The 20,935-nt window shown below is 42.7% G+C and overlaps 1 protein-coding gene across 1 annotated transcript in view; it reads right to left on the bottom strand.

Moving 5' to 3' along the window:
- LOC117271560 (choline transporter-like protein 5-A) overlaps positions 1–20,935 on the bottom strand; it is a 266,710-nt gene that overhangs the window by 150,841 nt on the left and 94,934 nt on the right. Inside the window, exon 8 of the mRNA XM_078172866.1 lies at positions 20,603–20,726. Within this exon, the coding sequence (XP_078028992.1) occupies positions 20,603–20,726 (124 nt within the window). The remainder of the gene's footprint in view (positions 1–20,602; positions 20,727–20,935) is intronic.

Genomic DNA, 20,935 nt, shown 5'->3' with positions numbered 1-20,935 from the left:
GGCTCAGGCGAGGAGGAGAGGCAGTCGCATCCTGGAGTCTCTTTCTGTCGCGGATCACAACTTCAGCCCAGGATGTCTGGAGGCTGGGTGTGGAGGAGGAGGAAGGCCACGGACCGGTGGAGGTATCCCATCGGACGGTGTCCTGGAGGGCCGCTTTGAGGGAGACAATGTGCAAGGACTGTTCGTGAGCCAGGTCCAGGCAGGAGGTCAGTATGGCCTGTTTATCTTGCAGTTCCTGGGAGAGTCGGTGGATGTCTTCCTTAAGGTCTGTAATCTGTTTATTTGCTTTTGTGAGCATTATGTTGTCACAGGACATGGATGTAGCACGTTGGGTAGCTTGAGCTAAGCTATGGATGTAGCACGTTGGCTAGCTTGAGCTAAGCTAATGGCTAGGTGGTGCCGGTAGTCAAGGCGTGGGTAAATGCAGAAATAGGACAACAGCCAGTAACGTTAGAGCCAGCAGGGTTGTGATAAGGAGGCAGGGGTGTATAGGTGCCACTGGAGGGAGAATAGCTTCTTGGATCAGCAACGTGTCAGGTGTGGAGAGCAAGCTGCCGTGCTGCTATGCTATATCTCATTGTTCTTTGAGTCTTCAGCCTTCGACCTGCAAAGCATGTCAGGAAAAACTCCCTAAAAAACCCTTATTCGGGAAAAAAGGAAGAAACCTTCAGGTAGGCCGAGTCTTTGCAGGATCCCCTACCAGGACGACTGACCATTCAGGACTCTCAGACTCTGACTCAGTGATCATCCAGACCTCAAATTGACCTCCACAGCTGATTATTCATTAAATTATTCATTATTCATTAAATTATTCATCTGCCACCTCAAACAGTAATGGTACATGAAATAAATGTAGTTTATTTGCTGTATTGGAGGTGAGTCTCAGTGAATAAGTTATTCACATTAGAAATAATGACACCTGATTACGCCAATTGGAGGTCACTCAAATTAGTGTTGAGTGTGTGCTAATGGAAAAACAATATTGGACTCCATAGTTTTCTCTGGACCCCTCCCAAATCTGACCAGTTTAGCCTCATGTCATCACTGAACTGTTAGCTGTTGTGTCAGGCAAATGACGTGAGCTTTGTAGATAACTGGTGAACTTTCTGGGGAAACCTGGTCTTATTAGGAGAACCGGCATTCATTCCACTTTGGATGGAGCTGCTCTTTGCTAGAGTTTGTTAGAGGTTCAAAATCATGACAGCCCAGAGTTGAGACCAGGAAGCAGAGTCGAAGTCTTACACAAACCTCTGGGCTTCCATTAGAGCCGTTACCCATAATGCCATAAAAACGGTGCGTCAGAGGTGTCCTCTGACAGCTTAAATATTTTAAAGCTGTCAGAGGATTTTAAGGTTCTTTTATTAGTTTTTAAATGTCTTAATGGTCTTGGGCCATCTTATTTATCTGACCTGCTTTTATCATATCAACCCTCGCGGATCCTGAGGTCCTCTGGCACCGGCCTTTTAATTGTCCCAAAAGACAGAACAAAAACCCATGGGGAGGCTGCATTCAGCCATTATGGCCCACACTTGTGCAATAGCCTGCCAGAGAGCATCAGGACTGCAGAGACTGTTGGTGTTTTTAAAAGGAGGCTCAAGACTCACCTTTTTAATTTGGCTTTGAACTGATTTCTTCTACTCTTCTTTTATTATATTTTTTTAATATTTTATTTTATTTATTCATTTATTTTTATTTATGTTTTAATGTCTAATGTTCTTAATGATCTACTTTTAAATCCTTATGCATTCAATTTTTTTAAATTTTTAACTCTTTATTTTTTTTTTTTAATTTTTATGCATTTTATCATTATTCTGTCCTATGCTTGTTTTTATCCCATTGTTTTTTAGTCTTTTAGTTTTTAGCTCCAGTGTTTCCTCATGGGGACCTCCACACTGGGAGGTGTGTCCAGTCTACCCGCGGGGACGTCGTCCTGAAGACCCCTAGGGCCCGAAGGACTGGGGGGCTCTGCACCATGTGTGGAGTCCGCCCCGGTCTGGGTATCTGGGTTGGGGTGGTCTCTGTGGCGGCGCTCCCTGCGGCCGTCGGCTGTGGCACCTCTCGGTGTGGATGGCTTCCCATAGGTGGTTTTTCCTCACCTGGTGCCTCAGTGCCCTGCCATGTTACTATACTGATATACAATTTTGTGTTCTTGGACATTAGTCTGGGGCGCTGTCAGCCATTAGGTGTGCTAGCCGCTCCCCCCGCCGATCTCTGCAAGGGATATGAGGACTCTTAAACTTCACCAGGGCCTACATCAGCATATGGGTGAGTAGATAATGGCTAAACTTTAATTTTTGGGTGCACTATCCCTTTAAAGTTGAAGCGGCACCCCATATGGACCCTTTACAATTTGCATATAGACAGGGGTGGAGCACAGAGGATGCCATCATAAGTGTGATACATCTAATAAGCTAAGTGAACCCTTTTATCATCAGATGGTTTTACTCCTTCTTGACTAACAGATCCCAACAACTAAAGGTTAATGGCACCCTCTCAGAGACTAAATTCTGTAGCACAGGAGCTCCCCAAGGGTGTGTTAGCTCACCAATTTTGTTCACACTGTACACAAATGAGTGTAGAAGATCAAAGCCCAGTAACCATGGAATTAAATTCTCCGATGACACACTGATTTTAAGCTTGCTGCAGGATGGGGACTCGCCCTCAGTGTATCACAATGAGGTGACAAATTTTAAATTCTGGTGTGACAGTCATCACCTCATTCTCAACACCAATAAAACAAAGGAGATCATTTTTGATCTGAGGGAGGTGAGAGACCATGACCCTGTTACCATTGGGAACTGTGTAATTGAGCAGGTGGAGTCTTATAAATATCTGGGTGTCATTTTTGATTTTAACTTGAAATGGAGCAACTATGTTCTGTGTTCAAAGCTGGCCCAAAGAATTCACTTTCTTAGAAGACTAAGACTGTTTGGAGTTAACCCTGACATCATGCTAACATTCTACAATGCTGCTACATTGTAGAATGTTAGAATGTTAGCACTGCTACAAAGCCGTGGACCGGCTCCATAACCACCGGAACTCCGACACCAGCACTAGCGGAGTCCCGCTGGCATCGCCAGGGAGCCAAGCCCAAATCATCAGCACTCTCCACCTCCTGCCTTCGCCCTGCGGAGCCGCAGCGCTTCATCGCAGAGGGTGGAGCAGGAGCACCGGTGAGCTCATCTCCGCTCATGCCGAGGGAGCCCTGGTCGGTGGTAGCCAGGGGCTCTGGGGCTCGTCCATCTCCTCCTCCTCTGCCTCCGGAGCTGCCGCTGGATAATAGGTATGACATCCTGCAGGACTTCCCTCCCGTGGATGCTTCGTCCAGCTCGCCTGTGGAACCTGTAGGCCTACATCCAGCTGGCGTGGCTCTCACCAGTCCAGGAATCGGCGTCTGCTCGTCCAGCCTGACACCTCCCCTCCATAACGGTCAGGAGGAACCGCGGCCCGGCGCCACAAACCTTGGGCTCCATCCCTTCACCGTCGTACCTCCAGGCAGTCGGAGGCGCGCACTCGGGAGCAGCGCACCCCCTCTGTGCTGGTGATCGGGACCTCCATGGTCAGGCACGTGGAAGTGCACAACAGCCGCACCTTCTGCCACCCTGGTGCCCGTGTCAGTGAGATTGCATCCTCCGCCCTCCAGCTGACTGCACGGCACAGCTCGGCCTCCACGCTGGTCCTGGAGGCCAGTATCAACGACCTAAGGAACCAGCAGTCAGAGGTCCTCAAGCAGGACTTCATCTCCCTGGTGGACCACCTGCTGGACACGGGGAAGTGGCTAATTATTTCCGGCCCGCTTCCCCCACCTCGTTATGGTGACGTCACCACCAGCAGCCTTCGTCAGCTGCACCTGTGGCTGAAGGGATACTGCTTGTCCAAAAGTATCCCTTTTGTGGACAATTTTATAGCTGTTTTACCTACTGTTACCCTACTGTTTTAAACGGGACGGCCTCCACCCAAACCACGAGGGATCATGGCTTTTATCAGTCAACAATGAACTGACCGTCCGATCCTGCACCACAGCCACCTCCTGACTCACTGCTCACCCACCTCCTCCCTCCTCCACTACACACTGCACCACACACACTTCTCCCTCAGTAGCACCTTCTGTGCAACCGGAAACACAGGACATTCACACCATAAAAACCATCATTACACTTAGAAAGTTGAAACCCAGGAATGCTTTTAGACCTAACCGTGTTTTTAACATCCATTTGAAAAGTCATGAAGAGCGTATGTTCAGCACAAATATTAAAATGGCAGTGCTGAACGTGCGCTCCCTTTTAAACAAATCTTTTATCATAAATGATTTAATTTTAGACAATAACCTAGACAATATTCTCCTTACAGAGACATGGCTTGGCACAGACGCACCTGTTGTTCTCACCGAGGCCTCCCCACCAAATTTTAACTTTTTATATTCTATAAGGGGAGGTAAAAGAGGAGGCGGAACTGCATCAGTAACAAAAACCACAATGTCCTCAAATGAAGTTTCTTTTAGAAGTTACACGTCATTTGAGCATCATGCCTTTGTTTTTAGCAGCCCGCCTATCCTTTTACAGACCACCCCAGTACTCCACTTCTTTTATCAGTGATTTCTCTGAATTAATATCAATCATTCACTCCACCTACAACAGGATTTTAATAACTGGTGATTTTAATCTACACATTGACAACACCTCGGACCCAGTATCCAGAGAATTTTTAAACCTCTTAAACTGTTTGGATTTTAAACAACATATCACGCAGCCGACCCACAGCAGAGGGTACACCCGGGACCTGGTCATAACCTATGGCCTGTCCGTGGGTGTGTCCTCTGTTGTGGATCTGGCTGTGTCCGACCACTTCTGTGTGTTTTTTTAACATCACCAGTTTTAACCAACAGGAGGCCCCGGTGAGGAACAGTGAGGAAACGCTAACTAACTTCTGAAGTGGCTGCAAATTTTATCCAGATTTTACAGAGCACTCCTGCAGAGATTTTACCAGCACCCTGTGATTTTAATGTGGACAATTTTAACAGCAAACTCAAGTCAACGCTGGACTCAGTGGCACCACTTTTAATCAAAACAATTAGAACAAAACCTACACCCCCGTGGAGAAATCAGGAAATCAAACAACTGAAAAGATACTGCAGGAGTGCTGAGAGAAGATGGAGAAAATCAAACCTACAGTCCACTGCGAAATATTACGTCAACATCTCAAAACCTACAATAACGCAGTCAAACAGGCAAGAATTTCCCACTTCAAAAAACTAATCTCTGACAATAAAAACAATCCCAAATTCCTCTTCTCCACAATTGATATTTTAACAAACAGTAATTTTAACAGATCACCTAGGACAACAACCAATGCCCTTTGTGAGGACTTTGCAGACCACTTCAGAAGTAAAATCAATGACATCAGATCCAGTCTTTTATCTCAACAGATTTTAACTGTCGACACACCTGGATCATTGCTTTTACCTGAGGAAACACTGGAGAGTTTTGCCCTGGTTGATGCGAGGACATTTGGTCGAGTTTTCTCCCAAGTAAAGCTCACAACCTGCCTTTTAGACCCAATTCCCACACCGTTTTTTAAAACATTTTATGGATTCTTTGAGGAACAGCTACTGTACATGGTGAATTGCTCTCTTCAGACGGGTGTCTTCCCAGCCTCCTTAATAACGGCGGTGGTGAAACCCCTTCTGAAGAAGAGCAATTTAGACCCCAACATTTTTAATAATTATCGGCCTGTATCCAACTTACCATTTTTAAGCAAAATTTTAGAAAAATTGGTTTTTACCCAAGTAAATGATTTTTTAAATACAAATAACACTTTAGAGAAGTATCAGTCTAGTTTTAGGATGAACCACAGTACCGAGACAGCCCTTTTAAAGATTTTAAACAACATCAGGTGCAGTTTAGATAACCATAAACTCACAGTCTTGGTACTACTGGATCTAGCCGCTGCCTTCGATACAGTAGACCATCACATTTTATTAAATAGACTGAGGCACCTGGTTGGCCTCTCTGGTACTGTTTTTAACTGGTTCGTCTCTTACCTTACTGAATGACACTTCTTTGTAAGTATGGATACATGTTCCTCAGGAACCCATGAGATAAAGTGTGGGGTCCCCCAGGGGTCAATTTTAGGTCCAACTCTTTTTAATCTCTACATGCTTCCTCTGGGGGACGTCATCAGGAGGCACGGCATCAGCTTTCATAGTTATGCTGATGATACGCAACTGTACATTGCCGTGTCTACTGATGACACAGGGCCAATTGATGCCGTTTTTAACTGCATTTTAGACATAAAGTCATTTCCTGCAGCTCAACCAGGACAAAACAGAGGTTTTAGTCATTGGTCCTGAAGGCCAGAGAGAGAAACTTTTACCAAAACTACAGGATTTTAAACCAACACAATCTGTAAAAAATCTGGGTGTGATTTTTGACTCTGAGCTCTGTTTTATTCCACATATTAAAAACATAGCAAAGATAGGTTTCTACCACCTTAAGAATATAGCCAGAGTCCGCCCATTTCTCTCTCAGGCCAGCATGGAGGTGCTGATGCATGCTTTTATCTCCTGTAGGTTAGATTATTGTAATGCCCTGCTCTCTGGTCTTCCCAAAAAGAGTATCTCAAATCTACAATTATTACAGAATTCAGCTGCACGAGTGCTGACGAGGACCAGAGGGCGGGAGCACATTACACCAGTTTTAAAATCGCTGCATTGGCTCCCCGTGTGCTTCAGGATCGATTTTAAGGTTCTTTTATTAGTTTTTAAATGTCTTAACGGTCTCAGGCCTTCTTATTTATCTGACCTGCTTTTACCATATCAACCCTCGCGGACCCTGAGGTCCTCTGGCACCGGCCTCTTAATCATACCACAAGTTAGGACTAAAACTCACGGGGAGGTGGCATTTAGTTATTATGGCCCCCGATTGTGGAACAGCCTCCCGGAGAACCTCAGAGCTGCAGAGACTGTTGATGTTTTTAAAAAGAGGCTCAAGACTCATCTCTTTAATCAGGCTCTTAACTGATCTCTTTATTTATCTATTTTAAATTCCTTTTATAACAGACTTATCTCTCTATTATCTATTTTATTTATTTATTTATTTATTTATTATGTTCTTACCTTTCCTCTTTTTACATTGTTTGTTATTTTGGTTATAGGTTTTAGTTTTGATGCATTTTATGTCTCTGTTTTAGATCATTCTTACCTAGCTATTAACTCAATTTTATGAGCTAAATAGCTTTTTGTTTATTTGGTTCTTTTTATACCTTTTATCCTATCTTACTGTTTTAGTCCCTCAGTTTTTAGCTCCAGTGTTTCCTCATGGGGGCCTACCACACTGAGAGTTGTTCCTGGGTGGCTGAAGGGGACTGCACCTCGGGGTGGAGCCTCATGTCTGCCCGGGTCAGGGAGGTCTCTATGGTGGCGCTCCCTGTGGCCGTGGACCGTGGGCCCTCTCAGTGTGGACGGCCCCCAGAGGTGGCTTTTTGCTTGCCTCAGGTCTCGGTGCTCAGCCATGTCTCTTTAGTGATTGCTAGTGTGTGTGTGTGTGTGTGTGTGTGTGTGTGCGCGTGCGTATGTGTATATTTATGTATCTCTATGTGGGGTGGGAGGGTTGGGTTTTCTTTTTGTTTTCTGTTTTAGTTCTTTATTGTTTTTAACCTCTGTGAGGCACTTTGTGTTGCTGTTGTATGAAAAGTGCCATATAAATAAAGTTGATTTGATTTGATTTGAATGCTGTGCTGGACAGCATCATTAGATATGGTTTGGCGGCTTGGTACGGCACTGCCACTGTCCAGCTAAGAAACAGAGTAACGAACATGATCAAAACTGCCATGAAGGTGATAGGCAAAACTGTTTATCCTTCCCTTCAGAACACTTTTGAAACAGTAGTGGTCAGACAGACACACAGGATTCTTAAGGACCCAGCAAATATTTTACTGCCTGAATACCAGCTCCTGCCTTCAGGCAGATGCTACAGGGCTAGCAGGCATAAAGGCAACAGATATAAACTTTCTTATAGCACACTTTTAAAAATAATTTTAACTGTCCAACTCTCCTTTAACTTTCTTTTAACTTCTCAATTGCACTTTACGCTGCCAGGCTTAGTAGTGGCTGACGCCTGCATGGTAGTCGCAAACACAGCATTCTGGTACTGTTGTCTTATTGTACACCATGTGTACTTGTAAGTATTTAGATAAGACTTTGTGTATTGTTGTTTGTGTACTGTGTGTTGTGTCAATGTAAATGCAGTATGTATGCACTCTGAGCCCAAGACGAATTTCCTGCAAAGGACAATAAACTTGATTATTGATATTAAATTTGTTATAGTTTGCTGCGCTCCTGGTCTGTATTCAGAATTTTTCTCTGAATTCTCAAGAGTTTTATTCGAGTTTAGTTTTTAAATCAGATAAATATGTTATTGTAGGTGATTTTGACATTCATGTTGACATTGATAATGCAAGCCTTAGTACTGCTTTTATCTCATTATTTGACTCAACTAGCTTCAGTCAGAGTGTACATAAACCCATTCACTGTTTTAACCACACCCTTGATCTTGTTCTGGCGTATGGCATCAAAATCGAAGACTTGATAGTCTCTCCTAAGAATCCCTTTTTATCAGACCATTTTTAATTACTTGATTAAATGCCACTTGGCAAAAGCATTAATTAAAATACCATGTCTCAACAGAGGTAACAGAGGTCTCCTACACTAACTTTAAACCTTCCCAAATTGAATATCTTGTTCATAGTGCTGCAGGCTCCGCGCGAACACTCGACTCTGTTGCACCTCTTAAAAAGAATGTCTTCATTTAAACCATCAACTTTTCTCACAGACTCCATCCCAAACAGGCTACCTAAAGTTCTATCCTTATTAGATAAAATCAATACATCTTTATTAACAGGCTATGTACCACAGTCCTTTAAAAGGAACTCTGACTAATAATACTTGTGGGCTTTAATACGCCATTATTGCCCTTCTGCTAAGATATAACGTTGGTGTTTATGTTAAACAGCCCGCTCCCGCAGTTGCAGCCTCTGAAAGCCAACCACACACAACCCTGATCATAGAGGAACCTAATAATTCATCAGTTTAGTTAGTTCAGCAATCTGTAAGTGTACAGTGTTCTCCAAGTAAGACTAATGTAGCAACTCAGACGGATACAGTCATGTTGGATGCAGAGGCACAGTGGCCAGCAGATGCACGTTATCCGGTTACTGTGGACCATGTTTACGCAGGTAAATATGATATCGAGCTGGATGTACAAGCAAAGGTTGTACGGCCATTCCCAGGATCTCTTTCTCTCAGATGATGAATTTAGAAAGGAGAGTCAGCTATGGTACAGATAATGTAATGATTCTGAGTTCAAATAAACACAAGAAATTTGTGCTCTAGATAAAGGATCAGTGCTCAGTGAATAACCTCCTAAGCCCTATGATAAGCTATTATGGCAAGGCTTAACTATACAGACCAATGAGCAGTGTTAACTAACACGTCTTTGGGGTCATCAGGTGGGAACCTCCTTTCACCAGTGTTTCGTCTAGTTGGTCCCACGACACCTCCAGGAGGCTAGACAGTGATCTCTGGCGTCCCAGAGACACTCCCCTAATGCCAGCTCTCACTGCTCCCCGCACCAACCTAACAATCTCCTTTACCTTACATTTCACATGGCTTTCTCAGCACAAACAGCACCTCTATGGAGCTACATTAAGGTCAAAAGTTTTGTACTTGAAAAAATAAAATTTGAAACTGGCAATCCATGTGTTGATCTTGAATTTTGAAAAATACAACAATGTATTCAAAATAAAAATAAGTGTATGGAACTTTTTTTCAGGTTAAATATAATTTTGATTCACTTTGGTATTTCTTTTGAATGAATAATTTATTTTCACTTTTCACCTCCATATATATTTTAACATTTGAGGTCTTATTTTTTTCAGTTGCATGTTTTATCTTTTCAGATTCAGATCTTATTTTTTACAGTTTCAAATCTTATTTTTTCACTTTCAAATCTTTTTTTCAGTTTCAGATCTTTTTTTTTTTCAGTTTCAAATCTTTTTTTTTTTTTTCAGTTTCAGACTTTTGACCCTGATGTGGCATGGGGGGCATGGCATCAACTGAAAGGGATGTGGAATCATGAGTGACAGTGCCTTCAGGGAATGTAGGAACTAAAAAAATTCTGACTCAACACTTATATACACCATATTCATGTGAGCTTGGGGAAAAAAATCACCTGGAGCCAGGTCAGGTGAGTAGGGAGGTGTTTTAGGATTGTTTCCTTTTCCCCAAACTCAAAGGTTTCATCCAGAGGACACGTCTGGATGTGGAAGCATCAACAGGGCTGTGACGATGGAGCGATGGAAAGTTAACATTTCTCACCTGTGTGCTGGATGGATGGGCTCCAGCAGATTGAACCAAAGATACTGGATGACCCGACCGACTGGATGCCATCATCGCAAGCGAAGTGGACACTACGCTGCATTCACAGTGCTATGTGGAAATCGGACATATCAGCACTTAAAATGTGGCTGTTGAACTGCAAAATCTGGCATCATTTATCACTCTTATACTGCAATTGGTGCTCAGTACTGTCTAAAACAGATTTCTAAATGGAAGTTTGTCACTGGCATCAATTTTTACACTGCCAATCACATGAATATGGTGTATATAAGTGTTGAGTCAGAATTTTTTTGTCACTCATGATTCCACACCCCTCTCAGTTGATGCCACGCCCCCCACGCCACATCAGGGTCAAAAGTCTGAAAGTGAAAAAAAGATTTGAAACTGAAAAAAAAGATCTGAAAGTGAAAAAAAGATTTGAAACTGAGAAAATAAGATTTGAAACTGTAAAAAATAAGATCTGAATCTGAAAAGATAAAACATGCAACTGAAAAAAAATAAGACCTCAAATGTTCTTAACATATACATATAATATATATGGAAGTGAAAAGTGAATTTTCAGTTTCAAATTTTATTTTTTCAATTACAAAACTTTTGACCCTAATGTAGCTCCATACACTGCCACCTTCAACAAACCCAGGCTCCATAGAGTGTGTCAGTAAACCTGGAACTCCGTTAGCGCTTTTAGCACTTCCGGTTCTCTCGTCTAAAAGTCAATACGTTTTTTTGAGTGGGATTTTGGTAAAATGCCTCAAATAAGGTCTGTGGTTAACAAAAGCTTAAGCGAGTTTCAGGTTTTGTTCTACGACATAAAACACGTCAATAAATACCCTACTAGTGAATTCTGAAGCTTTTACATGTCGTAAAAAAGGCGGTTGCTAACAAGTTGCTCAATACGACTACAAACCCTGTCGGGGACATTAAACGTCATCACCCCCAAATAGGCGAGAGTGCTAGCAGTCCGCTATTACAGCTTCTTATTTAGCTTAAACAGTCCCCATTATACAATGTTTTTAAAATAAAGCAGCCGAAATCAGTTGAAAGCTTAGTGGCAGTGACATCAAGAGTCATGCAGCCATGGAGTAGTCATGTAGTCCGTTAAAGCCTAACGTTAGCTTTTTACTTCTGGTGATTGCATTTAAGCTTCAAATGTGGTATGAAAGGTGTTCATATGTGAAGATTATCTCACTGAACAAAACCTGTAAGTATCATAAACTTGTGTTAGCCACAGAGCTTATTTTCTGACATAATCCAAAACGCAATGCAAAAATCACATTCACTTTCTCTTCCGGGACCCAGCGCGATGCTAAACTTCCAGGTTTTGACGTCAGCCATGGCACACTCTATTTATGCGAGCTTCAGGTAGTGACCATGCCGTGAATACAATGTAGGTTCATCTGAGCTCTCACAAAGCACCCAGGAATCACAAGCTTCAACTGACGCCCATAAAAGAGATAGGCTTTTTTTTAGTTTTTTTAGGAACAGTTGAAACAATTGCTCCAGTGCTGCTGTAAGTATGGCTCCTTAGTTGTCATGGAAGGTATGAAACAGCTGCAAAATCAAGGATCACAGTTGACATTAAAGCTTGCAAAAACAGAGACTTCTCTTCATCTGCAGTTTTGTGCTTCACGGAGACATGGCTGTGTGGATCGATACCGGATTCTGCGCTGCAGCTGGCAGGCTTCCGACTCTTAAGAGCGGATCGTGACACGGAACTTTCCGGCAAAACGAAAGGTGGAGGTACCTGTTTTTACACAAACAGTGGCTGGTGTAATGACGTGACAGTGATCCAGCAGCACTGCTCTCCTGATCTGGAATCTTTTTTCATCAACTGCAAACCTTTTTACTCCCCCCGTGAGTTTGCTTCATTCATTCTGGTCGGTGTTTACATCTCAACGCAGGCCAACGTGCAGGAGGCACAGCGCACGCTCGCTGACCAGATACTGTGTGTGGAGCGGATTTACCCAGACTCCTTAGTTATTGTCCTTGGCGACAAAGGTAACCCCACATATGAACTCCCCAAATACAAACCGTTTATAAAATGCCCGACCAGAGAGAAGAATATCCTGGATCACTGTCACACAACCGTCAACAACGCCTATCACACCATCCCCCGCGCCGCACTGGGCCACACTGACCACACCATCGTCCACCTGATTCCCTCATACAGGCAGAAGCTAAAGCTCTGTAAACCTGTTGTGAGGTCATCTAAGAAGTGGAGCAGTGATGCTGTGGAGGATCTTCAGGCGTGTTTGGACACTACTGACTGGGATGTTTTCAGGACCGCCACCAATAGTCTGGATGAGTACATAGAGGCTGTGATATCATGCATCAGCTTCTGTGAGGACTGCTGTATACCGTCACGCACTACGGTGAGATATAACAATGACAAACCCTGGTTTAGTCCTAAACTCAGACAATTGAGGCGGCTGAAGGAAGAGTGTTGGGAACCAGAGGCTCGCCTGTTCAAGTCCCCGTCTGGACTGGTGGCTAGAGAGGTGCCAGTTCACCCCCTCACTGTCTCTCCACTTTGTGCATGCATGGGTCCTGTTTGTGCATGTGTATGTATTTCGGACCTGTGTGTTAATGACAACTCAGGGGGATTAATAAAGTATATAAAATTAAATACATAAGTCTTACAAAAGGTTTCACTTTAGTATAATGTTGCCATATTTTTCATGGCATAATGTGACTCATATTTATTATTTTATTTCAAATTCAAATTTGTTTTAGGTGTATCACACGATGTACCTCAAATACCTCCCAAGAGAACACATTCTGGATATAATGTGATGTGCATCCATGCTTGCTGCTCTGGATCATAACAATAATACAAACAGGGAACAGGTGGGTGCTTATCATTAGCCTTCTTTGTATGAACTGTGTCAGTGGATATTCTACATTAGGGAAACTCAACTTGTTTTGCCCAGCTGTTTGATTGCGTGCACCTACCTACACACATGCCTGCTGGCCACACAGTATAGAAAGGGTGGAGTCGAGAGTGAGCCTCTGGCCAAGTGCGGTGAGTGCTGTGGCAAATGTGCATGTGCAAAGTGGGTCAAGGCATGTGTGGTCACGAAAATGATGAGCTGGAGAAAAAACAATTCATTATGGACTAAAAAACTGATTGGAAAACTGGATTAGATTAAGTGCCTCTGGAAACATTGTGACTGATTTGTCTTTGAACCAATATCCGACTCTGTATCCAGTCAAGCTATATCAGAGTCAGGTTCACACAGCTAGTGAACAGTAATACAAAGCATCAGGAAACGTTTCTGCTAAAGAGCTCAATGGCTAAAGAAAAGTAAACTGACCATATGGAACAAGTTTGTATTGGTCTCATTCCCTCTTGACTTTCATCACTTCTGTCTCTCTTCTCATGTGCTGAGCTAATCAGTAATTTCATTTACTAACAAGCTTTGCCATTTCCCATGCAAAATTTACATGCTGAATCAGTGAGAGAAAAAAAAAAGCAGATGAGGGCCAATGACAGCCAACGGTGCAGGACGCACTACAAAGACCGGGGTGACAGACACTTCGTGAATGTCTGACACCCTGTCTTTATGGTGTGTCCCGCACCGTTTGCCCTAGTCCCCCCCCCCCCACCTTCCCCGCATCACCAATTCAGCTGATTTGTTTTTCCTGATGGTTTGTGTTGTTGTTCATCGGTACATGTAAATATGCTCTGTTCTTTCAACACAAGATTGTGTTGAAAGAACAGAGCATGTGCTTACTGGCTAACTAGCATCAAGACGCTCTTCCTGTTTCCCTTTTTAAATGACAAATACAGGCAATCACTGTCTGCCGGTGTGGAGAGTTACTTCCTCTCACACAGACACAGATTATGCGTGCTGGTTGGCCTTCGGTTGTAGTCTTTGTGGTGTGTTCATGTGCAACCTTTTGGCCTATACACAGGGGATGTGAAGCGATGCAGCAGTCAGCTTTCATCACCACTAGTTCAGTGATGCTGGTTTGGTGTGTCTGGGTCTTTAACCTTGATAAGAGTATTATTAGAAGTACAAAGTCATCCAATGGGCCAGATTGGACCCTTTGGCGGTCTGGCTTTTGCCCACGGGCTGTGTGTTTGAAACACCTGACTTAAAGGGGCAATAAGCAAAATTCATCATTTCTAGATTGAAGGAATTAAAAAATCGGTATGTGAAGAACTAGGGGTGTAATTTCATCTGGAGTATAGCATGACCTCACACACCCTCTCTCTGTGTTGATCTCCAGACCCTTGTTTACAAGCCGGTCCGGCTGCGCGTTCATGTACGTTCATGTGAATCACCGCCTCCTCCCTCCTCTCGGAGCCCTTGGCCCTCCCTCCCCATAAAAGGCTACAGCCAGTGAGCAATGGCAGATGGCATGATGGTACCTGTAATAAATGTAATATACTTGCTGAGATGGAGGTGAGGCTCAGTGACTAGAAGAGCTGGTAGAAGCACTCCATAGCTGTAGGTTACTCCAGTAGCCGGTGGCAGCCGACTAGTGCTAACTCCGGGAGGTAACGCTAACTCTTCTCCGTGAGGCACACAGAAGAGTAGGGACGTTAGAGTGGCAGCCGACTAGTGCTAACTGTTAACGCTCCAGCTCATGGGCCTGGCGGGCTCACGTAGAAGCCGGCTCACGAGCCCATGAGTCCGTGAGCCAGCTCACGGGCCTGGCGGGCTCACATAGAAGACCAGGAATGTAAGCGTTAGCTCCCGGGAGCGTTAGCAGTTAGCACTAGTCGGCTGCCACCGGCTACTGGAGTAACGTTAACTTACAGCTATGGAGCGCTTCTACCAGCTCTAGTCACTGAGCCTCACTTCCATCTCAGCAAATATATTACATTTATTACAGGTACCGGTCATCATTGAAGTAGGCAGGGGAATAGCTAAACACAGCAGAGACCGAGAGTAGTGGTTCTGTAGTAGTGGTTCTGAGTAGACATTACTTATTTTGTTCACAGCACATGATGGAATGACTGCGGATTCCATGGGTGCAGATCTGATGACAAGTTTGGGGGGGACACAATCAGTTGTGATTTTTTTTTAATTGCACGCATGCAAATCATGCCCACAGAGCGCTTGAGATTGCCAGCATATTTCACAATTTCATAGAGGCTCATCACCATCACCAAGTCATTCAAAAAGCACTACAAAGAGAATCATATGCTTACCTTTACTGTTTATTTCTCTTAAACAGCCAGTAGTACATGGAACCAGCCATCACCCTCCTTTTCACTGCTTCGCTGTTAGTTAATGCTACTTCTAGTTTCAGGGTCTCAGGAATATGTCCACTCACGTTCTCATCTCTCGCCTCTCACGGATTCCCATTTCTCCTCATCATCTTCCTTTTCTCCCAGTATATAGGACTACTGTATACATTTGTTTATTTTCAATCATTTAAGCTATTTAGAATTGGGGGGGACAATTTGTGTTTTTCAGATCCCCCCCGGGATCTGCACCCATGGCGGATTCTTCTCCCCAGCCTGCCATGCATCTATCATGTAAACTGTCAATATGCGGCATACCTGTAAGACCTAAAACCAGAATTTTAGAAACAAATATACCGTAAAGTTATGAAAGAATTATATTAGTTGTTTGCCTTAACCTGTAAACCTACTGAAGCCTGAAGGACACGTTACAGTTAATTTTTTTCCTGACTTTTTTTCATCACTTGTGTAGAGTACTGTGTGCACAGATAAACAGTTACAACTGAAACTACACAAACCTCAATCTCCTACTGTCTAGAATTACGAACAATCCACCTGAATTATGACAGTAAAATTAAAAACTCAAATGAACATTTTACACAAACGTCTGTTTTTCTTTGAGGACTTCAGATGCTGACTGAGGCAAATATAATACATTACCTATAGAGAAACACTATGTAGTTCTCCTGTATAAGATATTGTAGTCAAGTATGTGCAAAATACTAGTAATGCAAAACTGCAATTTGGCGTTACCTCATACATTTTGATCTTGGTGGTCAGAAAAGATTTTAATATTCAAGAATATAAATAATAATAATAATAATTACTGAATTTAATGCATACACACATTTAGCTATTCTGAAATCGATTACAAAATATGATAAAACACATTATACCAAATATATAAAATGAACGTAGAGAACTTTGCAGTGAACACGGGCTGATGTCTTGACCTGCGATTTGGTAGACCAGCACTCTCCCGGTCACTGATGCTGATAAGGACAGCCCATAGGACATCTTAATTGAGGCAAACTGCCTCTAAAGCCCCGTTTCCACCGAGCAGTCCGGTACGGTACGGTTCCGTTTGGTGTGCTTTTTTTTGGCCAGAAAATCAACTTGTAATGTTACTAAATGCACGAGCTGATGACGTGACTCAATCAACACACCTTAAATATACCATATTATGACAACTTTAACCATTACTTTAGGTTTTATATGACATACACTTTTGGTAATGAGTGGTTCTTCAAGCAGTTCACATAGCCTGGCTGAAATTAATACATATAAATATATGTATTAATTTCAGCCAGGCTATGTGAACTGCATATATTCTAATCCTCTCTCAGAGGAAAAAAATAGGGTTGTGTAGCATTGAGCTACGGCAACACTAAACCCCTGAGCTTGCCTAAGAAAGACTAAATGCACAATCCCACTATTTCTAAATATCCCAAAGAGAGAGACTCACTGAAGCCTGTTTTATTTTGTTCTGAAAATGTTGGTGTGCAGCTTTGTTCTGTGAACAATAAATGAGGTACAAACATCCATGTTTGTCACCTATGATGAGGAGACAGGTAGATAGATAGATAGATAGATAGATAGATAGATAGATGATTGATTGATTGATTGATTGATTGATTGATTCTTTTAATGACCACACAGCCAGGCTGGTGGAATTTGTTTCCAGTACAGCTTATTGGTACAGGTTCCAACATAAAGGACATTAAACACAAACATAGATATACATACAGACAAACACATATTCATAATACATAAGGGCCATGCTTAATCCTCAGTGTTCAGAATACAGTGAGTGCTGGACCGAGCAGTGAGTAACAATAACCCCGCCCACATTTAAGGGTATGGTTTGCAGTGGAAACGCCAGGGTCTAGGTACCATGTCTGAAGGGTTACTTTTGGTCAAAGGTACCATACCGGAAGTGTTTGGTGGAAACACAGCTTAAGTTCTCGCACGCTGTGATACATGGGATATCTGTAAAAAAAAAGAAAAAAAAAAGTCAACCCCATAAGCATTTTGTCTGTGCATTACTGTATGTTATCATAATGTACAGTGCCTACCATACAGTTGATAACTTTGAGAAGACTGAAAAGACTAAATCCTCTCACATCTAAAGACGAGTTTTTAGTTACAGACTGTAAGATTTTGCAACCACTGGGCATCTTGCAGATAACTATTTACAAAATCCCTGGCTTTAAATAGGACACAAGAGGACAAACATTGCTGCAGCCACTGAAGACTGCTACAATCTCCAGCTGAAACATAGGGTTACATTCCAGTAGCTAACATTAGTTTGCGAGTGCGGTAGCCCTGTTCGGGACCGTGTTTAGCTAGCTAGCTACAGTATTTAGCATATTCACCAGGGTTTGCTCGGACTGAGTTTACCACGGTGGTGGATGCTGATCTCTAAAATTATTAAAGCTGGAATAGGTTTAATCATACAACGATGATATGATCCATATGCTTACCTTGAACAGCTGCTGACAGACAACAAACACTCTCCCTCTCGGTTGGCATAGCCAGGCACCATTGATTTTGCCCCATTCTCGCCTTCTCACCTCTCTGGTCTTCTTCGTTTACTTGGTTTACTCCGCATTAACCTTGCGCTTGGGTTCAAATTGAAAAGGTTGAACAGATGACATGTTTTTGCCATCGTAGAGTCAAGAGAGTGGGGGGGGAACGGGGACGCCGGTGGCTTAGTGGTAGACCAGGCGCCCCACGTACAAGGCTGTTGCCGCAGCAGCCTGGGCTCGACTCCGGCCTGTGGCCCCCTACTGCATGTCACTCCCCCTCTCTCTCCCCCCTTCACGCTTGTCTGTCCTATACATTAAAGGCTAAAAAGCCCCAAACAAAATCTTTAAAAAAAAAAAAAAAAAAAAAAGTGAGTGGGGGGAACGGACTGTGCAACCATCTGATGTCACTACCCAGACTGCATTGCGACGTAAACAACAATGGCGGCCTACGGGTGAAAAGATTCTTTCAAATTTAATAAAAACTAAGACATCTACAGTGTTTTTTACATTGCATTCATATAGCTGATGCCAACGTTAATCTGATAAAGACTAAAAGTCTTCATAGTCTGGGTTCCTTTTAAAGTATCTGTAATTAAACCTCTTCTAAAGAAGCCCACCCTGGATCCAGAGGTGTCAGCCAACTACAGACCCATATCTGATCTTCCCATTCTCTCTTAGATCCATAAGAAAGTAGTCGCTAATTATCTGTGTGACTGACAATAGTTTGAGAATTTTCGGTCAGGGTTTAGAGTGCATCATAGCACAGAGAGAGCATTGGTAAAAATTACAAATGACCTTCTGATTGCTTCAGACAAAGGACTCATTTCTGTACTTGTTTTATTGGATCCCAGTGCCACATTTGACACAACTGACCATCAAATTCTGCTAGAGACTGGAACATTTAATTGGTCTTAAAGGTTCTGCACTAAGCTGGTTTTAATCCTTTTTATCTGATCAGTCTCAGTTTGTAAAGATAAATCCTCCATACACTCTAAAGTTAGTCACACAGTTCCAAAGCTTCTTTGCTCTGACCACTGCTATTCACATTATGTCCCTTAGCCAACATGATTAGAAATCACTCTTGATTTCCATTGTAATGCAGATGATGCACAATCAGACATCAACCAGTTAACTAAACTTCAAGCAACTTCAAGCATAACAAAACTGAAGTTATTGTTCTTGGCCCCAAACACCCCAGAAACTCTCTTTTTGAAGATATTGTTTCTCTGGGTGGCATTGCTCTGGCCTTTAGCACAAAGCTAAGGAACCTCAGAGTAATGTTTGATCAAGATTTGTCTTTTAACTATAAAACAAACTTAAAGGACTGAGGTCTGTAATATTGCAAAAGTCAGACATATCCTGTCTCAAAATGAGACAGAATAATTGGTCCACACATGTACTGATGGAAACTAAGAAAAGAGATCATATTTCTCCCATTTTAGCTTCTCTGCATTGGCTCCCTGTAAAATCCAAAACTGAATTTAAAATCCCTCTCCTCACTTTCAAAGCTCTAAGTGGTCCGACTCTATCATTTCTTAATGGGCTCATAGTACTGTATTGTCCCACCAGATCACTGTGCTCCAAGAAAGCAGGGTTACTTGCGGGTCCTGTGGTCTCCAAAAGTAGAACAGGAGCCAGAGCCTTCAGCTATCAGGCTCCTCTTCTGTGGAACCATCTTTCAGTTTTGGTCCAGGAGGCAGACACTGTCTCCACATTCAAGAGTAGACTTAGGACTTACCTTCTTGATAAAGCTTATAGTTAGGAATGGCTCAGGCTTGCCTTGGTCAAGCCCCTAGTTAGGTTGATATAGGCCTAGTCTGCCAGGGGACCTTCTGTAATATAATGAACTCCTCTCTCTTTTTCTCTCTCTCTCTCTCTCTCTCTCTCTCTCTCTCTCTCTCCCTCCCTCCCTCCCTCTCTCTCTCTCTCTCTCTCTCTCCCTCCCTCTCTCTCTCTCTCTCTCTCTCTTTCTCTCACTCTCATTAATAGGACATCCAGGGGTTCCTTATCAACTGTGAGAGTCCAAGGACAGAGGGATATCTTATGTCATAAATCCCTCTGACGCAAATTGTGATATGTGAATTGAATTAAAACTGAACCGAATGATACTGAATTGAACTGAAATTAGTGCTCTCCACTTGTGGTCGGATCAGCTAAGGCGTATGTTAATACCAGATGTAAACAGGCTCAGTATTAGTTTTTCCAATGCTAACATCTTGTAACATTCCCTCAATGCTTGAAAAAGAATGACATTTACTTTTTCTGACAAGACTTGCACATGTGGAAATTAAATTTGATATGTCACAAATGTAAAACGTGTGAATGGAAATCAGCCATGGGCTCTTATGGGTTTGAGGGGAATAGAAGTGTTGCTTTGCTTTTTTTACACGCAGTTAGTTAATTAGTGCTGCTGACTGAGTTTTGGAAAGCCAAAACAGGAAAAAAGATAGAAATGTAAACACTATGAAATAGACGGTACAGTACTTGGCAGCATGTTGGAGTTCAGTAACACTGTGTGCCATTTCCAAAGCATCCTTAAAGCTGGTTCTGTTAGCTACAGTCACAGTCCCATTCAGAATGATGAAGTCTGGGAGACATCTCTGGAAAACTGATAAACACACAAACACACACAGACACACACACACTCACATTCTATAATATTTTGTATCAATATCAAGATGAGAGTGGCCTAACATTTTATGTTAATACCCATTTGCAGTGTAAGAACCATGATATTAAACTGTCTATACCTCCTCTGAAAGTGCATTTACATCTTTGGTTGCAAACACAGCAAATGTTTAGCAACTCAATCTTTTG

Source organism: Epinephelus lanceolatus, chromosome 12 (genome assembly GCF_041903045.1).
Source record: "Epinephelus lanceolatus isolate andai-2023 chromosome 12, ASM4190304v1, whole genome shotgun sequence".
In the NCBI taxonomy this organism is placed as follows: domain Eukaryota; kingdom Metazoa; phylum Chordata; class Actinopteri; order Perciformes; family Serranidae; genus Epinephelus; species Epinephelus lanceolatus.
This window is presented reverse-complemented; position numbering and strand designations above follow the sequence as displayed.